General features: G+C 33.7%; 2 protein-coding genes across 2 annotated transcripts; one reads left to right on the forward strand and one right to left on the reverse strand.

Moving 5' to 3' along the window:
• The first annotated feature begins 2,766 nt into the window (after nucleotides 1–2,766).
• Nucleotides 2,767–8,179, forward strand: LOC132636841 (glucan endo-1,3-beta-glucosidase 13). The gene is made up of 4 exons (XM_060353884.1): nucleotides 2,767–3,075; nucleotides 5,249–6,517; nucleotides 7,515–7,545; nucleotides 7,635–8,179. Exons 1-4 carry the CDS (start codon nucleotides 3,021–3,023, stop codon nucleotides 7,768–7,770), a joined length of 1,491 nt encoding a protein of 496 aa, XP_060209867.1. The 5' UTR covers nucleotides 2,767–3,020; the 3' UTR covers nucleotides 7,771–8,179.
• Nucleotides 8,180–8,908: 729 nt separating this feature from the next.
• LOC132636842 (profilin-1-like) lies at nucleotides 8,909–11,507 on the reverse strand. The gene is made up of 4 exons (XM_060353885.1): nucleotides 11,300–11,507; nucleotides 9,847–9,984; nucleotides 9,242–9,383; nucleotides 8,909–9,152 (listed from the first exon to the last, which is right to left on the reverse strand). Exons 1-3 carry the CDS (start codon nucleotides 11,420–11,422, stop codon nucleotides 9,249–9,251), a joined length of 396 nt encoding a protein of 131 aa, XP_060209868.1. The 5' UTR covers nucleotides 11,423–11,507; the 3' UTR covers nucleotides 8,909–9,152; nucleotides 9,242–9,248.
• Nucleotides 11,508–14,065: the final 2,558 nt, after the last annotated feature.

Consider the following 14,065-nt stretch of genomic DNA (forward strand, 5'->3'; position numbering starts at 1 on the left):
TTAGTTTGTGTTCTGTGTTAATTATCTATGGACCAAATTGAATACTCAGCAGACAGCAAAGGACTAATTGTTGATTGATCAAGATGGGTAATTGATGGGTACAACTTGGACTATAATAATACAATATCATGAATTTTATCTCCCACTTGTTTTACGTTTAGGGCCATGGCAGCCCCATCCAACTCCCTTGGCTATAACCATCAGCCGTGGGGGTGGTAAGAATTCCACGAATATTTTATTTGGACACCGTTATTTAACTTGTATTTAGATTTTTAATCTTTTTTACACGTCTAACCACTTTAGAATAATTTCAGACACACGTCTACAGTTTTGACTTAACTTCAAAGAAATAACATATGGTTTAAGTTCAGGCAAAAATCTTAAACTTCAGGCAATGTTGCGAACAGCTGAATTTCAGCCATATGGAGAGAGAGGGGTTACGTGTCTGAAGTTTAATCATACGTAACTTTGACGTCTGAAGGGTAGACTTCGAATTGTTACGCACTGCAAATATAACTTAAGCGGTGGTTCCGAAATCAGATATATGTGCACTTCGGCCGTATGCAGTGAGATGAATAATAAAATCTTTTCACTCTTAATTAAAATGAGTTCGAGCTTTGAGCATGAAATAATTATTATACGAAAATGAGCTTTACCTCAAACCTAATTTAATCAAAGTCTCAATACAAATATCAAACACGGGATGAAAGTAAAAGAACTCCCTTGTTATATCAATCAATCATCTTTACTCTTAAACCAGAGGACTTCCCACTGCACTCCACGCCACTACATTTTAGTCACTGTCTTTTTCTTTTCATAAGTCAAGATAGAAGTAACATTTTTGAAGTATATTATTTTAAAATTTTGGCATCTTCAAAACAAACAATATTATGAGAGAAAGTTGTCCATAAAATCAAATTATTGAATTAAAGAGTTGAACATAATATGTATATATTATTCCCAAATTAGATTAATACGTAATTGATATTTCATTATTGTCTAAATTAAACTAATTCTAGTTAGTGAGCCAAGGAAAGAATCTGATTGTTGATTTGAACAATCATGACTGCTAAAAATTGCAATTATGTAAAATAACTTTATCAGTACGATTAACATGAATTCAACTTTCAATGGGAGTGAAAAAGCAAATTGCCAATTCTTTCTCCAAAATGGAATATTGTAGAAAAGCAATTTTCTTTTAAAATGTTTTGAACATTTTTTTTTATTCTAATCAAATGTCTATTCGTGTCTCATACTCCCCCTACTAAAATCTGGTCCACTCCTTTAAAGTGACTCTTTTTATCATTTCATATATTGTTTGATTCCTTTTCTTTGAGGACTTGGATTTTATTTCAGATTTTTTTTAACCGTTTGGCCATAAATATCAAAAACTTTTTCATTTTGTTTTTGGAATTTTTGAAGTTGGAGTTGGAGTTGTGTTTGGTCATAGTTTTTGAAATTGTAGTTTTGATAAAATATAGCGTAAAAAAGTGAAAAAAGTTGAAAAATTTGAAAAGCAAGTTTTTCTTGTTTTCAGTATTCCGGAATACAACTCCGGAAAAAAATAAATAATTTTTATGGCCAAACGCTAAAAGTAAAAAAAGTGAAAAAAATTTCTGGAGAAAAGTGAATAATTTTAATGGCCAAACGCCCACTAATTATGAACACACAAATATTCAACTAAATTCCTTAATAATTCACTAATTGGGAAAACATGATAAAACATAGATTATTCAAATACTTTGAGGTCTAAGAAATCACGAGTTAATCCTATAACTTAATTAAAAGATTAATCGAATACTCTGAGGTCTAAGAAATCACGAGTTAATCCTATAACTTAATTAAACCGACCTCTATTCAAGGAAAAAAATATATTCCTTGCTACAATGCGTTTGATATTTAACAACGCATTAAGAATATTAATTCAATGAACATAGAATATCACAATAGCAAGTTCTTCCTCAAGAAACAAATATGGGAGTAATATAAATGTATGTTAAAATTATTCAACTACATACACAAAATACAATGAATCACAACAAAGATTGCGATGAGATGATAAATATTCTTAATTTCTAAATCAAATGTTTGGAATTCGACTTTTGAGAATATATCGTTTGGACAGAGAACGCTTTATTTCCAAAGTGAGACTTAGATTAGTCGGGTCTAAAAGTCCTTTAGTGATGAAGTGGTAGTATTTCGTGTTTGAGCTTCAAGAATCAAATCACTTTCGGTGGAGAACGTTTTACTCCTAAAATGGCATATCTCGACGTGAATCATGCTTAATCGAGCTCCAAACCGGGGATCAAACCTACAATGAATCCAATATTCCAAGTATTGCATTGTAGAGTTACTATTTAAGCTTTTAGCAAAAATTATACAGTAACACTAAAATCAGATACATACAGATTCAGAAAAAAATAAAATAAACAGTAAAGTACAACATATTGTTTTTTTTTAACTTTCCATTTATACTTTTCCTTTTCGTGGGGAACAGACATACTAATATGCCAAATAATACTGTACACTACACATTATATTATATTTATATTAAAATCAGATACATACAGATTCAGAAAAAAATAAAATAAACAGTAAAGTACAACATATTGGTTTTTTTTAATTTTCCATTTATCCTTTTCCTTTTCGCGGGGAACAGACATACTAATATGCCAAATACTACTGTACACTACACATTATATTATATTTATATTATAGCTGCGGAATCGAGGCTAATTCCCTCAACTCTATTTCATAAAATATTCTTGAATCCGCTTCCTCCCTTATTTGCTGACACAAACAGACACACACTGCCCAAGACAGACACACAATATACTTCTGAAACTATACATAGTGCTCTATTTTTGCAGTGCCACAGTACACTTGAACTCACAAAGAGCCGTTGTGTAAAGGGTACTTGCCCAAAAAAAAAAAACGAAAGTACATTTCTTAAGGTAAATAAAGAGAAGTACAAGCTGAGCTTAGAAGGCAAAATAGTTGTAGCAGTGGAAGAAGATAGAATGGCAAGGAAATATAGTATAATATTTGCAGCTTGTTTGCTGTTAATGATTCTTGGTACTTCTACACCCTTTTCATTTCTTTAAAATGCATTTTGTTTTTTTAAGTGATGTTGATTATTTAAGTTCTTGTTTCAGTAGAGTGGTTCATTATTGCATTAATCATAAGTGTCAATCATTTCCTTCACTTTCACAACCCCTCTCAGTAAATGTATTTGGTGTGTAACTGTGTATAACTATTTTCTGGCATAAACATTAAAGGGAAAATAACCCTCTGTGACTATTTAGGAAAAATAATTACCCGAAATAGCCCATGTTTGTAAAATTACATGAAATGGCCCAATTTGTACCCCCTCACTTCAAAAGCCTGTTGTATATTTGTACCCTCACTACAATTGGAAAAATGTTGTATATTGTTGTATACAATTGAATTTTCTTGGATATAAACACCTGTTATACATTATTATACACTTTTATACAAGGTTGATACATTGTCTACTCCAGATGTATAATGTTGTATATTGTTGTGAAAAAGTGGCTATGCGGAGTGTAATTTAAAAATATGGCTACACAAATGTAATTTTGTATGCTAGATTGTACATTATTGAAAGTTTTCTGCAGTAAACTTTGACCAGTTTATACCTTGCTTCATTTGGGGTTTTCATTTAAAAAATCTTAATCTGAAATGTTAGTACCATGTTTTTGGCCCCTGCTTATGTTTTGTATACTGGCTTAAAAGGAAATATATTACTCCCTCTATTTCAATTCGTTTATCTTAGTTCGAGTGGGCATGAAGTTTAAGAAAATAAAGGAGGCTTTTGAATGTTCTAATCTTAAACTAAAATGTGCAGTAATGTACTAAACTGCCCTTTGAATCTTGTGGTTTTAAATGTCATATTGGGTGTAAACTTAAAAGGTGCCTTTTTTTTTTTTTTCAGACATACCGAAAAGGAAATAAGACAAACAAATTAAAACGGAGAGAGTGCACTAGTTTTGTGGTCCCCTTTGTCCTCTTATATTTGAACTTATTTCTATTTGTGTGTGTTCCATTACTTCTGCATTTATGTATGTGGGAGGGTGAGTTCTTCTCCATGACTTAAGTCAGTACATGTGAAAAACGACAGAATCTATTAGCTGTGATCCATTATTTATGCATTTATGGTGTTGTAACTGTTCCTATCTACTTTGAATGTGCTGGATTTATAAGTACTGGTGGTTGCATTTTGAATGCTGTTAGTCCAGCTTTATTAAGAGGGATCATTTAGTTTTGTATGATGTATGAATGTGTTGCTAAATAATGTGTCATGATGGAAAGTGACAATGTGGAACATATAATTATATGTCATGTGATTAATTTGCTTTGGTTTGGAGCCTATGATTCCTACTAGTATTTGGTACTTTTCACGGCTAATGTTCTGCTAACACTCGTAAATCAAAATTAGACCCGTGGATGTTTTAGAAGTTGGTTCCACTAGATTTGCATACAAGTTTCAATTGTTAACGAGCAAAGATGAATGAAGTAAAAGCCAAATAAGGCAAATGTGTTTCGTTGGGGTACCACTTTCCAGAATTTAAGGCAAATGGCCCAATCTGTTTGACTAAAGCATGCTGACCAACTATATTAGCAAAAGTGTATGAACTTTGAGATTAACTAATACAGCGTGTGTTGGTAAGACACATTGGACTTCAGTGGCTAGTTAGAATTTTATTAGACAAGTACTTGGTTAAGTAGTGGCCTTTTAAGAGTTTATGTTGGAGATTTGTATACTAGTGTAGGATAGAAAACCTCTAGTTGCAGAGAACCTTAATTATCATTATTAAACATTGGAATGAAATGTTAGTGTGTGGGAGTTGTTTTAGTTGTTAAAACAAACAGTGACAAAACAAGTAGCCAAAGTAATGTTTAAGCTGAGAAATGACACCACATAATGATGTGCATTTCGCTACTTTGGCGTTTGGCCATGTCATATCTGAATCTCTGAGTCAGAATTATTGCATCTGATCATCTTTGCTTACCCTTTTTATCCAATTCACAGGGATCACATAGCTCTTTAGCATCATTAGATTTTAGTTAATCACATGGGAAGCGGCAAACTCAAATTCCAAGTAACCTGCCTAACTGAATGAATGCTTTCATGCATGAGCTAACTGTATATATATATATATATATATATGATAGTTGATTTGGATATTCCTCTGCTAACTGCTGACCATTCTTCACTAAATAACAGGCATTTGCAGAGCAAGCAAAGTTGGAGTTTGCTACGGACGAAATGCTGATGATCTTCCAACGCCTGATAAAGCTGTGCAGCTCATTCAAATGCACAACATTAAATATGTAAGGATATACGACTCTAACATCCAGGTCCTGAAGGCCTTTGCCAACACCGGAATCGAGCTTATGATCGGAATTCCAAACTCAGATTTGCTCCCGTTTTCGCAGTTCCAGTCTAATGCCAATACATGGTTAAAAAACAGCATACTTCCTTACTATCCAGCCACGAAAATCACTTACATAACTGTTGGTGCTGAACTCACGGAAGCCCCGAATAGTACGTCCACTCTGGTGGTCCCTGCAATGCAAAACGTGTTGACGGCTTTGAAAAAAGCCGGTCTTCATAAGAAGATTAAAGTCTCTAGTACCCATTCATTGGGTGTATTATCCCGGTCATTCCCGCCTTCTGCAGGAGCATTTAACAGTAGTCATGCATATTTTCTTAAACCGATGTTGGAATTCCTCGCAGAGAATAAGTCACCTTTTATGATCGACTTATATCCGTATTACGCATATCGAGACTCTTCTACCAATGTGTCCTTGGACTACGCGTTATTCGAGGCATCCTCTGAAGTGATCGATCCGAACACGGGGCTACTCTACACGAACATGTTCGATGCCCAGCTTGATGCTATTAACTATGCGTTAATGGCTCTAAATTTCAAAACGGTTAATATCATGGTGACCGAGACAGGCTGGCCGTCTAAAGGATCTCCGAAAGAAACGGCTGCAACTCCAGATAATGCTCAGACTTACAACACGAATTTGATCCGACATGTTGTCAATAATACTGGAACACCCGCAAAGCCGGGAGGGGCAGTCGATGTTTATGTTTTCTCGTTGTTCAACGAGAACAGGAAGCCTGGTTTAGCATCCGAGAGGAACTGGGGTTTATTTTTCCCGGACCAGACAAGTGTATATAACCTCGATTTTACTGGAAAGGGTGTTGTAGACATGACCGGAAATACTACCGGTTCAAATGGAACGTCGTGGTGCATTGCTTCAGCTTCTGCATCTGAAGCGGATCTTAAGAATGCGTTGAGTTGGGCTTGTGGTTCTGGAAACGTAGACTGCTCCGCTATACAACCGAGTCAACCGTGTTTTGAGCCTGATAACCTTGCATCACATGCTTCTTATGCGTTCAACAGTTACTACCAGCAAAATGGAGCCACTGATATTGCTTGCAGTTTTGGAGGAGTTGGTGTTAGAACAAACAAGAATCCAAGTATGTAGACAGCCATCCATCTCCTTCTCTTTCGTTAATGCATGTATATATAGAGCACATTCATATAAAACATGTTCAACTCTTCATGCATATCTGTTTTCAATTAGAGTGCAGGTAGTATTAGATCTTGTGAATGTAGAATTACATCTCTTTGCCTTAAAATGTGGCCGTATCTCAAGTCTCCCTAAAGCATCAGACACAAAAAGTCAAAAAATATTCAGTAGTACGCTGGTTCTCGAGGTTGTACCACTGCAGGGCCCAGTTGCCATTCTCCCTTACTCAAGTCGTCCAAGAGGCAGGCCCCCCAAACCCCCGCCCCCCCTCCTTTTTTTTCAACTCATAATATCTGTCTTCTGTGCATATCTTGATTTTAGTAACTTCTGGGTTTATACCAAATGACCGTAGAGAGCTCATTAGTATCTTGTAGCTATATATATCATAGTTGCATCACCCTTTATCTTTGCTCTGATTTGACCATCTCAGGAGTTGCTTCTCAAAAATATTGTGTACAAGCATATTGACTGTCAAATTTTAAAATGGCTCAAGTTAGTTCAGTGTCAATTGTGTTAGCATAGTCCATAATGTTGAGAAGTACAAAAGCTACAAGTCTATTTGCTGCAGCTTCCTGATGTTATTAGTTAGTATATGGACAGACGAAAAACGGCCATTTCGTGTAATGGTGTGATATTAATAACTTTAGTTTGACGCTTTGTTTCATAATATTTTCTGATTGACAAACACTACTTCGGTTGCACGGTCAGGCCTTTGTATAACAGCGTCATTTGTTTGGATATTTGTTAACTACTATAGCGAAATATTGTTATAGCGAACATGTATATAACATATTATCAAAAAACGACCGTGATAGTGAAATTTTGTTATAGAAAGGTTCGACTGTACGCATTTCGAGCAAAGATGCCAGATACCTTCTTCCTTGTGTTTTGATTTTTTCACAAAATTCTTCCAATGTCCGTCTGACTGCTCTTTTTCAATACAGGTTATGACAACTGTCTCTATGCAACGACCGGGTATTATATCTAACTAATCATATTTCTACACATAGTATATTATTGCCTTCTGATTGAAATGTTCGTTTTTGGTTTTTTAAATTTCGCAGTGGTAAAAAAGCTATTGCTGGTAATGCAACGGCGGCTAGTCCTTCCAACTCTTCATCATCATCCCCTCAAAGGAGTTACCAGTGGACTCAACATCTACTTGTGGCTTTTCCTCTGTTCCTCCTAGTACCCTTCTGATATAACTTGGGTGGAAATGTCTCGAGTGAATGGAACGAAGAGTAATCCGGAGAGAAAAAAAAAATGTAAAAGCAGGATAATGCAAGGTGATATAAGTTAAGTTCCCTTGAGAAGGCTATAACTATTGCTTCTCAAATATGTTTGAGCCGAGGATGCTTGGGTTATTGATGCAGATTTCCATATGATGCACAAAATTTTGTAAAATAGAAGAAACCCAATCATTCAATCTGGAAACATTTTTTTTTTTTTTTTGGAGAATGGTAATGTTTAATTCAATCTGGAAACATTTTGAATCCATTTTGTTGATTCGTTGGCTAGCAAACTTGGTTACTAATTCATTTTAGTGAATCTTTGTAATGAACTTCTCACAATTTTCCTCATTAGTATTTGGGAAGCATGTTTCATAGTACATTCTTTTGTTCATACACTATTGAAAAGACGAGATCAAGAAAGTTGGTCTGTCCTCAGCTATATTATTTTATCTTTAACATTTTAGAGGAAGTATATGATTGCGCAAGTCTTCAATCTTGACACAGCACACTATTGATGATGTTCTAAATGTGTGCTGTTCTAAATGCTATGCTGGGGAAAGCCTGACGATGTCGTCCTTTTGAATAAGGTGTGACCTAACTGTCAGAAATATGTACAAATCATGAAAGACCAAAGAGAATACGGATTAGCGATGAGAAGCGGTCAAATCACATAAACAAGGGCGGACGGTTGGTTGAACAGGGCAATAGCTTCACGATCGATAGCTCAGTTAGGTACACTGCCCATCCTACTTCTAATGATAGATAGAAAATGTAGGAGAGGGGTTGAGGGACAACCATTCCAAACAATTAGGTACACTGCCCATCCTACTTCTAATGATAGATAGAAAATGTAGGAGAGGGGTTGAGGGCCAACCATTCCAAACAATCATTAAGGCGGTCTTCAATCTCGCTCAAAGTTTGAGACTCAGGTAAAATTTGAGACTGAGGTATAGTTGTGCTTAGCTGAATTCATACTGAGATATATTCTTCAATTTTAGTTGGAGAGAACACTTTGGGAGCTAAAAGGGGGATAATTGGTTGTGGGTTGGGGGAACATCTGATTTAAGGGGTTTTGGGCGAATATACACAGAAACAGAAGCTGCATATTGTGAAATCCAAGCCAAACTCTGTGCATTATGAAATCCATTTTTAGGTACCAAAAACCATTCCACTCAAAAATAATCAATGGTCTCACTTGAAATTATAATTTAAATCAATTCTCGCAAAATCAAAATACAAAGAGAACTGTTTTGAATCCAGAAAGAAATCATATCCACCACTTCCCAACTCTCAAGTATCCATCATCAACAAACACCACAATCTTCAATACAAACATATTGAAAGGAAATTCTGCAACCATTTCAAAGAAAAGCAGTTAATTAGAAAGTCGATTAATCTTGCAGATAAATAATGAAGGAGATTAGGCTGATAACACTCACCAATAAATTAATAACCTTGATCATAGAGATAATCGCCAAGCCTCTCAACAACCAAGTTACACTGACCAGGAGTCATTGGTTCATCATAGATACCAATAAGTAGAGCCTGATTAGTCTTTTTGATAGTAATACCACCAGGTCCCTGAATAAAAAAAAGAGTGAAATGTCACAAACAGCTTTTTAAAGCAAGGTTTTTCTAACAGACATTTGACTCAGTTCTACATATTAATCTCAAAATAAGTACTCCTCCTTACCAATTTATGTGAAGGTGTTTGACTAGGCACGGAGTTTAAGAAATAACGGAAGACTTTTTAAACTTGTAATCTAAAATAAGCCATAGATATTTGTGTGGCTAGTAATCATCTCATTAACAGTAAAATGGGAATTTTAAAGTTATATTGTTATTAAATAAAGAAAGATATCATTCTTTTTGGATTAACGAAAAAGGAAAGAGTGTCACATAAATTGGGACGGACTCAATGAACACTCTTTAAATTGCATAGTAAGAAAATTCACATACTTTCATTCTGCTTGATCAAACTGAATGTACAACCTATCATACGCAGTTTAATTTCAACAAGATTCTGAATGTATATAAAAGATACCTTCTTTCCTCGAATGACAACTCCTGCTTCCCCTTGAATGACCATGTATTTTATGCCACCAAGATGCAGGCCAGTTGGAGCAAGTGAACCGGGCTCATTAAAATCATTCAGGATGGCGTTAATCTCTGCGGGTTTGAACTACAACAGCATGGGATATAATAAGTTAAAAGTCTTTGACACAGAGGCATGATAGCAAAATTAGAAGACAAACATATTCATAAAAATATTTGCTATTCACACAAAAAACGAAGAAGTGTTCTTGTCTATTCACAGCATTAGTGTATCAAGATCAAGTCTTTACCCATATTTCTGGGTAGTTCTTCAGTGGAACTCAACATTACCTTTCTTCAAAACCATTTTCAATCAAATCATTTCACGTAGTCCAAGCTAGTCAAGATAAGCTATATGAATCCTCTATATCGGTTCGTATCATCTAATTATCAGGATCGAGTCTTTACCACATTTCTCCATAGTTCTTCACTGAAACTCAACATTCCCTTTATTCGAAACCATTTTCAATCAATCATTTCGCTTAGTCCAAGCTAGTCAAGATCCACTATATGAATCCTATTTATCAGATCCTACCATCTACATATCAAGATCAAGCCTTTACCACATTTCTTAGTAGTTCTTCAAACATTTCCTTCATTCAAAATCATTTTCAATCAAATCATTTCGCTTAGTCCAAGCTAGTCAAGATTAGCTATATCAATATTCAAAACCATTTTCAACCAAGTCATTTTGCTTAGTATAAGCTAGTCAAGATCCGCTATATGAAATCCTCTATAATTTGTTCCTACCATCTACTTGTTTCTTCCAAAGTTCCCATCAAAATCGACGCGCACAAACATAAATCAGATAAAAAACAACACACCAAAATCAATAACAATAAGATCTTTTCAATATTCACAAATCACCTAAATGGTCAAACTATATTATCCACAAGTCAACTACTTCATCAAATTCACTATAGATAAAAAATAACAACAATCACCTACAAGAACAAGCTTTAATTCAGATTTAAATAAACCAATATATGTTTTATCATCAAATCCAATTGAAAACACAAGAAAAACAACTTTCTACTAATAGATCCCTCAATTAACAATCTCAAAATCTCAATCCAAATCTAGTTAAGATCCACTTTATGAATCTTTTTCTAACAATTCAACTCTATTGGCACTTAATTGTTCATTCTAATACTTAAAAATTTATCTATTTCTATAGTTACACGTCTCTAAGTGATTCACAAAATCATCAAATCCAATTGAACAAATAAAAAAAAAGTGTTTTTTTTTAACTGATAGATCCCTCAATTATCAATCAACTCAAATCTCAATCCATCAACTACATCTCAAAGTCCCAACTTAGTCCAAGATCTAGTCAACTCTATTTGGACTTAAAATTTTAAACACGTCAGCAAGTTTAATTTTATGATTCAGAAAATCATTACCTCAGGGAAAGTGGCACTTTTTGCCCAAACGGTGCCGTCAAGACCGACAATAGCGGCGGCACTAAGGTGGTTACCTTCGATGTCACACATTAGGTGGTCATCAACATATGTTTGCCACGACATGATGATTTCTTGCCGATGATGTTTTTTTTTTTTTTTTTGGTGCTCTGTAATTGGCGATAGAGCAATGTGTGTGAGGGATGTGTGTGAAAATGAAATCAATCATCGGGATTTATTTAGATTGATGTGTACTTTCTTGTCATTTTGAAAGGTCATTATTACCCCTTAAATTTTTTATATTATTATTATTATTATTATTATTATTATTATTATTATTATTATTATTATTATTATTATTATTATTATTATTATTATCATCATTCTTTTACTTGAATTTAAGTCGTATACTACTTATTACGTATTACTGAATTCATCGAGTGGTTTCAGAGGATCAAAACGACTAGATATTGATGGAATTTCTTGTTGGCTTTATGTAAAATACATGTTTGGTTGAGGGTGTCTAAGGACATCGTAAGCTAAACCGGTGCTGTTAGATAACCACCCGTAATGAATAAAGAAGGTACAACTAATGTATGGATGACCTAGTATTGAATATCGGTAATAATATTAGCAAACGAATGTTCTCATGTGCTTTCAGATATGCTGAGCTCCACATATTCATGTACAGAAGATCGACAGTGTGAAGATTTTTTACACTAGCGTGAAATTTATTTGTGGTAGCTACTGTTCTTTTTTTTATTTTTTTTATTCCAGACTGCTTTATCACAGCTTATTCACTTGGTTATTTCATCTTTTGTACTGCTTGGAATTGTTTGCCTTTATGTCGACGGTCTACCGAAAACAACCTCTCTATCTCCCAAGATAGGGATAAGGTATGCATCTACCCCACCCCACTGAAATTTCACTAGTATGTTGTTATTGTTATTGTCGTGAAATTTAATTGGATATAAAAATTATCAGAGGTAGATCTAGTAATGTAACCTATGGGTTCACGTAAATTTAATAATTTTTGTTCAAATTATATAATTTATTAATTTTTTTCTAAACATCGACATACATTTGATTATTTATCCATATTATTGTATATTAACTGAAGATTGATGCAGAAACTTATAAACCTTAGATTCTGGATCCGCTTATTTTCTAGATTACTATAGTAGATTTGGTTATGAAAAGTTAGATGGATTTATAAGTTAATTTAACGCGACGATTAATTTTTTTATATATTATATCAGTTTTCACAAAACCTTTTTTTCTCAAAATATACGGCTTTCTATATCACATACAAGATGGTGATTGATGTAGATTGAAGACCAGTGTATCAGTAATATGATTACTATGAATCCTTTGAATATTGAACTTGGGGGACGGCTTGTAGTAACCTCTGTTTCATTTTAAGTGTGTATGTTCGAGCGTACACAAAGTTTATAAAAAAAAATAAAAAATATATCTATAAAACTTCTGATAGTATTTTTATAAATATAATATCATCTAAATAAGAATTAATTGAGACATTTTAAATATAAAAAGTGATCATAGTTTTTTGAACAAATTAAAGGAAATAGTATCGCACTATCATATAAATTTATTAAATAGAGAACAACATATCAATAAAGTGGAATGTGTGAACATTTGTTATACAGCTAACCGTGTCTAATTTGGGGTTGACGTAATTGATGGATCCATTATTGCTTTAAAATAATAACCAGAAATGGTCTTCTCTTTTAGAACCGATTATATAAATGGCAGTATAATTATTATTATCATTATTTTTTAATTGTAAAATTAAGTGAATTTAAAGGTGGAATATTGCTTAAAATAGTATCCCACCACTATTCTCCATGATTGAGTCTCCAGCTAATGAGATCTTCTCTCATTCTCACAAGGCCCCCCCACTATTATCATATTCCAATAAGACCCTTGAAGTTTCCTAACAATTGCAATAGAACATTCTCTAAGTTATTCCTCATTCGAGGTTTGTAATTTGACAATGAGGCAAACAAATTAGTCTACATGACTATTACCTGGACAATGATTTCGAATAATTTTAATTTGTGTAACAAATGATGCAAAATAAAGTTATGAGATGCATTGGTAAGGTGAACAAGACGGAATAACTTAATTCAAGTTTGTCAAGGAGGTAAGACGACTTCAAATGCCACTTTCAATACTTTTTATCAATTTTATTGCATATAAAGCTGGCTTGAGTGAAGTTAAGTAGAAATTTATTTTACATTAGAAATATGATTACGGATGATTTATATAGTTGATTCTAACTTGTTTGGAATTGAGATATAGTTATTACTATTATGTGTTGCAAAAAAATAAATGATGAAGCGTTTGTATTTTTGCATTTTTCTTATTTGCTTTAAAGTCTTAGCGCAAAGGTGTTCAAATTAAAGTTCAACTAATTACTTTTTTTGAATATAATTATCTGATATTCACTATCTCGATTAATTCAAATTTGTGTCGCGTGAGGTTAGGAGATTAGAAGAGCTTTAATTAATCAAGAATTTCCCCATGCTCAAGAATCGAGCACGAATGATGAAAGGATCTTATTCCTCTCACCCCATCAATCGACAATATTATACTAATACGTTTAAATGTATCATCCTCAACTCATAATCATTTTTTCAGAAGCTGAAAGTAACACTTGAAAAGGTTAATTCTTTTCCACGTAGTAAAGAGTGAAAAAAAAAAAAACTAATTAGTTAAGAATGGTAATGGCAAAAAATTACCATTATT

The sequence above is a fragment of the Lycium barbarum genome, chromosome 4 (assembly GCF_019175385.1).
Source record: "Lycium barbarum isolate Lr01 chromosome 4, ASM1917538v2, whole genome shotgun sequence".
In the NCBI taxonomy this organism is placed as follows: domain Eukaryota; kingdom Viridiplantae; phylum Streptophyta; class Magnoliopsida; order Solanales; family Solanaceae; genus Lycium; species Lycium barbarum.